The following is a 6000-nucleotide window of genomic DNA, read 5'->3' as shown; positions in this document are numbered from 1 at the left end:
TGTTCAAAGAATATATAAGGTCACTCGTCTCATCTTCCAGCGTAATGACTGCTTCAACTAAATGTTCAGGGCTTGTGGGTAGTTGTAAAGGTCGACCTGCTCTGTTTGATTCTGACCAGTTCAAAGTCAGACCAAAACATTCTGTCCATAATGATACGATGCAATGTGGATTCCAGAAAGCATGATTCATTCATTGATGGGTTTGCACTGTGAACACTTGAAAGAAAATTCAGACATGCACTTCCACAAGGCTTATAATATCTGTTGTACGTGAAAACTTTGCTTTCCTATTACCCACTTTTGTTGCAGAAAGTCAGACCAGCGGGCGCAGGGGCATCGGCAAAATTAATGTTGCATTCCCAGTGATAAGGACTTCAACTGCGAATGAATGAAAGAAGTTTAGGGAGTTCATCTCAAGGTGAGATAGCTACACTGGATTTATTTATATTTCTATACACCCTGTGCCTGCAGTAATTCCCCTACAAGGCACTCCCTGACTTTGAAACTAGTTTTCCAATCACATCAGAGTCTAATGCAACTTTTAAACTCCACATGATTTTACAGCTTAGAATACTCAACATATTTATAATCTGTAGCTTGGACGGGCACTGTACAGGTGACATATAAATTTTAAAGCTTAAAGTGGTTACAACATTTCAGTTTACAGAAAGTCATTTAAAGTAAAAACACAGTAAAGGAAGACACTTTTTTTTTTTTTACAAAAGCAATTAGCCTTTTTTTAATCTTACATTGCATTGAAAATTTACATAATAGATTCATACATGTTACAAATAATTTCATCATAAAAAATATATTTCTGTACAAAACACTTTTTTATTCTATATATTTTTGTTTTTTTTCAAATGGTGAATATTTCCAATGTCCCCAGGCAGGAACAGCTTTAAGTCTTTCAAATCACATGGGTCTTATTGCGGTCAGTCAGTAGGAAAAGCTTGTGGCAAAATAGACTGAAGCTTAGAAAAAAATGACATCTGATGAAGGGGAGGACGTGTGTGTGTGTGTGTGTTTGTGTGTGTGTGTGTGTGTGTGTGTGTGTGTGTACACACGTGTATGTGTTTGAAAAAGCATATATGTGTGTGTGTAGATGACAGGGAGGGTCCCATGGTTTTTGGTAGGCACTGTGTCAGATCCATACCGAAAAAAAACAACACAACAACAGCAACAACGACAACAACAGCAGCAGCAACAATCAATCCAAACTGTAATAAGAAACAATGTTACCATAGCGATGCAGTGCGGGACAGTCGCAGCATTGATAAACAAGGAAGCCGCAGCTACCATTGCTTTTAAATCAATAATGACTTTAAAAGGAGTTTTCTGTCAGCTGGTTGCAGTCGGTGCCTGTGGTGACGACAGCAGGGGTTCTTAAAACAAAGTAGATGTTTTCGCCCACCCTGACACCCAGACTCATTAAAAACAACGGGTATTCATCATGTGTGGGACCCAAACTCACTAAGTTCAGCTTTAAACCTTTAAACCAGACGCTTTAAAAGAAAACAAGGACTTTGAAAAAAATGCATCAAAGCTGAAAAACAGTGAGTCGTGCTCATTGATACGTCTATTCCTGTCGTGTGGGGACCAGTTAATATAGGTACAAGTATATGGTGCATTTTCAGGCCCTTACAATATGACACTACTATATGGATGTTATGCATGGTTTCACACAAAAATCAAACATCTTCTTTTGTTTTAGCAGTAGTTCATTGATGGCAGATGAAACCATCAGAAAGGCCAATGGCGTGCAACAACAGCCTCCAGTGTCTTACAGGGGCTAGAGACAGTGAAGGTTGCCAGCTGTACGGAACTGAATCGAATAGGTGGCAGATCAGATCTGAAAAATAGCTACCAGCCAAGGACCATTGAGCTGAGATTATAAGGCTATATTTTTATGAAACAAAAGCAAGTGGGAATCTCAGTGGCCTTGGTTCTGTGTTTGAATTTACTAAAATGTTAACTTGAAATCAAACATCTTCTCCCAAATGGTCAGTTCATCTGAACGCTTCAGCGTTTCTGAAATAAGTCACTCTCTCACTTTAGCTAGTGAAATGCAATGTACACAATTTAAAAGCGTAATTCAAATCTAGTGTGCAATACTTAGGAAGTGCCAAAGGTAGTACAAATTCTTTTTTTATAAAGTGTGCACCAATTAATGATTGATGTGGATTTCAGTATAAGGGCAAATTAAGTTTTAAAAGAACCTTAAAACAGAATTCATGTGATCTTAGACATTTCAATATTAATTTGAGACCAAACACAACTTTAACACAGGGAGGAACTTCTGAACTAAGACCTGGAGGTGAACTTGTGGTAATGACCATTTAAGATTTACAGATCTGATGAATAAACAAGGTTTAAATGGGTATATTTTGCAACTAAATTAGATCATAATTTTTAGTAACTTTTCACAAACAAATCCATTGAAAATATCCTAAAAGCCACTTTTCCAAAATCCCATAATGTGTGACGAAGAAATGCAAACATGAACTGGCATTTCAGGTACAACAAACATTTTCTATCCACAAGCTACATGTTGGGCAGTTCATCAGCAATTATCAACATTATGAATTATTATTGTTAAGATTAATTTTTACCATGATTGTGTTTCTTCTTTTATCTTGCCAGAGACAAAGGAAACATTACCTTTAACCAGAGTCAGACCCAGAGAAAGGTTTGGCCACGTGCAATCAAACAAGTGGGTTCCAGTGAGGGCTGGGATTTCTGTGTTGCCCTGACAACATTGCCGACATCTCTGGACTGTAGCTCAAAAACATTATTTCAGCGTTTTAATGTGCAAATCTCTGTGGCATCGAATCACCAGTTAGGTTCGAAAACAGTGCCATTATTCCAGGTGATCAAATATTATCTGTGTCAAAACGGTGACCATTATGGAGGGCTCGCAACGGTCTAGCAAAAGGGGGGAAAATTGGCAGCCATAGCAAAAACCCCATCTATAAATGCTTTAGAAACTGCCATCTGTGATGAATAATCGATGAAACATTAACTTTAAAGAGCATGACTACTGTGGGCAAACCTTGCATCTCAACAACAATGACAACAACAATACCACTGACACTCGTGATTGCCTCAGTGGGAAAGACAGTGATGGTAAAAGGAACTTCACATTACACAAAATAAACCAATTTCATGTTACAAAGGAACCAAAATACAGTTTGTGACTTCTGTGAACAGCACATAGTTTTAATATATTTAATTCTGATATTATTATTTTTTTCTAAAAACTCTTCGCTATAATCCATCTTTCCCCTTCAGCCCCTCCCCTGTGGTAAATATATAGCACAAAAATATAGGTGGTGAATGCTCCCGAATATATATGCAATAGATTTACAGATCAGAAGATTCTGCAGCAATAACAAAGAAAGAAGATAAGCACTCGCAGAGTGCAGAATTACAGTGGAACTGAGTCCACAATCGTAGGGCTGCCACCCTGTTTGTCTTTCTTTTAGCCTCTCTGTCAATGTATGTCTTCCTGTTTCTCCTTTCAGACAGCCTATCTATGTCTGTCTGTCTGTTAATCTTAATCTGTCTGTGGAGTGGAGACGACGAACGGCGGTCCGCAACAGCCTTAAGTCCCTGCTTGTCTTTCTTGAACTTGTCTATCTCCTTATGTGTCTAACTGTTGGTCTTAATACCACGTCTGCTCTCTGTCTCTCCAAATTTCTGTTAGTGTGTGTACCCGTCATCTTTTCTGTTTGTCATTCATCCTGTCAGTTTCTCTCTAACCTCTCTGTCTGTCCCTGGGTTAGTCCATCTCTCAGTGGGTAGACGGGTAGTGTGTTCCTGTAAAATGTGCTTTAGTGCCAGAGCTTTCTCTGTTTCTCAAAGTCTTTTTCTTTGTAAGTCCATCAGAGTCCTCTGTATCCATTCGGTGTCTTTCTCATCAGAATCCATTTAAACTCATAGGATCAGGAACTTCTTTCCTCAAGGCCATATTCTGTCTGATCTGATTCATTATGTAGAGAGAATGCCGACTTCTCTCAGTAGTTTATTTCAGGTTAGACGGACTCTGATTGGCTGTGGTAGGATTTTAAGATCAAATTTTTTCTCTTGATGACTACCTTACTTTACTTCCAGTTCAGTTAAGAGTAGTCTCCGTCTCCTCGGCCTCCTCTCTTATCCATTGCATGGGGAAGAGCAGTTTATCCATTAGATGAGTCAGTCTCTTCTCATTTGTTCTGTTAGTGCAGGCTCCCCTTTAGACTGCTTTTAGTTTTGCTTCTAATCCCAGTTCAGTTAGGATTATAGCTCCATCTCCAGGGCTGCCCTTATCCTTTGCTTCGGAGTTAGTCTCCTTTCAAAGCAACTTTTGCTACTGTCTGCTAGCATTAGCCATTTTAGATTCTGTTTTAATAGAAAAAGACAAGAGACTAGTAATACCAGCCTCTCTGGTTGTCATGGAGACAGGAGGCTGTCCTGCCTGGTTGTTAGGGTTTTGTAGTCCGTGGTCATTTGAGAAATAGGCTGCTATTCACAACTAGCCAGTCTGGTTTACTGATGGTTTGCTGGTGACAGTGTCTTTAACTGTCAGTTTTGAACCAAGATTTTCAGAAACAGTTTTCTTCTTCAGTGTCTTTTGTGACATCCTCTCCATGTCACACTTTCCCATCTGTGGCCATTTTGCTCCTGCGTTCCTCACAATGAGGATTTGTTCAGTACAGTTGGGGAGACAATGTGGTATAAATTAAATCAGCCCATTTTTATAGTGCAGTTCATCTCCACGATGTATAACCATGGCCAGAGCACTGATAATGTGCTCTTCCTCTCTCCAAGCAACGGTCACAGAGCTGAGAGCGGGTCCTTCTCTCCAAAGCTCTGTGTTAAATACAAAATTTCGGCATTGGGTACGGTGACATGTCATGATATCCGACGAGCAGGTCATGGCTTAATCATTACGACCGGTATTAGAGACAGTAAGCGGGGTTAAATAAGAGGCTGAAGTATAATGGCTGTGTCTGGTTTAGAATCAAATTATATACTATCCATGACCAGCTGAGTCTTCGGGGTCAGAGATGGATAATAACCAGTAAAGTTTTGCGTTGGGTTACATCCTTTTTTTTTTTCACTTGATGTCACATCTCACTGTGAGTTCAGAATGGCTGTGTTGCATCCGTCAAAGGTAGCAGACATTCTGTGTTCACATTTCTTTAAATTTCATTTGTGGACACAAAATGCGGTAAGTCAAAGGAACCAACGCTGGGTTTTGGTTTCAAGTTGACACTTTTCCCTCTGCTCGGGGAGATTAGGTTTCTGAAATGGGACTGAAGGTCTTTTGTAATCAATGAATAGACCATGTCGCTGACGATGGTGAGGTCTGCGTCAAAGCTCCACAGCCTCTTACCAATTGTGGTCCCATTAGATATCTGAGTCATTAAGTTCAAGTGAAGATAATCAATCCTCAGACCATGGTGCAGACAGTATTTAGATTTGGATCGAATCTAACAGCCTTCCCCTCCACAGCCTTGGCATTGGTGTTGTACATGGGGTTCTCAAAGGCAGCCTGGCCGTTGTTGTTTTCATGGACTGAGCAGCCTGTATACTGTGTTTTTGGTGTGGTTCTGTGAAGTAAAAACAACAGTAAAGAAAACATAAACGCACCATTAGAGTGATAAAATTACTGTAACAGTATATTAATATTAACTGGGTAGCCAGTGGACAACAGTGAATGCAGTCTTGGGAGTAGAGGCGTAGTAAACAAGCTTTAAGAAGGATTAGAGAGCGCGTTGTGCTTTTTAGGAAGCCTAGTGAGATTCCAATCAGCCCATCCAAAACTAATTCCTTCAGCAAGCTTTTTTTTTGAGATATTAACAGCAGAACAGAAGTTATTTGCATCTGTTAACAATGCGAACACCAGTCAATTGTGCTTAAATTATATCTCCAAAAAATCCAATTAACACCTCCTGAACAGAACTATTTTGTAGCACAGTTTGCAACAGACAGTGACTTGGCTGTTTCTTAACACCT

The 6000-nt window shown here is 39.6% G+C and overlaps 1 protein-coding gene across 1 annotated transcript in view; it reads right to left on the bottom strand.

The window, feature by feature from the left end:
* Positions 1-705: 705 nt before the first annotated feature.
* The window catches only part of csmd3b (CUB and Sushi multiple domains 3b), a 236710-nt gene continuing 231415 nt past the window's right edge, over positions 706-6000 (bottom strand). Inside the window, exon 70 of the mRNA XM_038725460.1 lies at positions 706-5594. Within this exon, the coding sequence (XP_038581388.1) occupies positions 5435-5594 (160 nt within the window). The 3' untranslated portion in view covers positions 706-5434. The remainder of the gene's footprint in view (positions 5595-6000) is intronic.

This window comes from Micropterus salmoides, unplaced genomic scaffold (assembly GCF_014851395.1).
Source record: "Micropterus salmoides isolate LMB-PRFRI ecotype aquatic unplaced genomic scaffold, ASM1485139v1 Ms_hic_scaffold_17, whole genome shotgun sequence".
NCBI lineage: Eukaryota > Metazoa > Chordata > Actinopteri > Centrarchiformes > Centrarchidae > Micropterus > Micropterus salmoides.
Note: the sequence above shows the minus strand (reverse complement) of the source record. Positions and strands in the feature narration are given on the sequence as shown.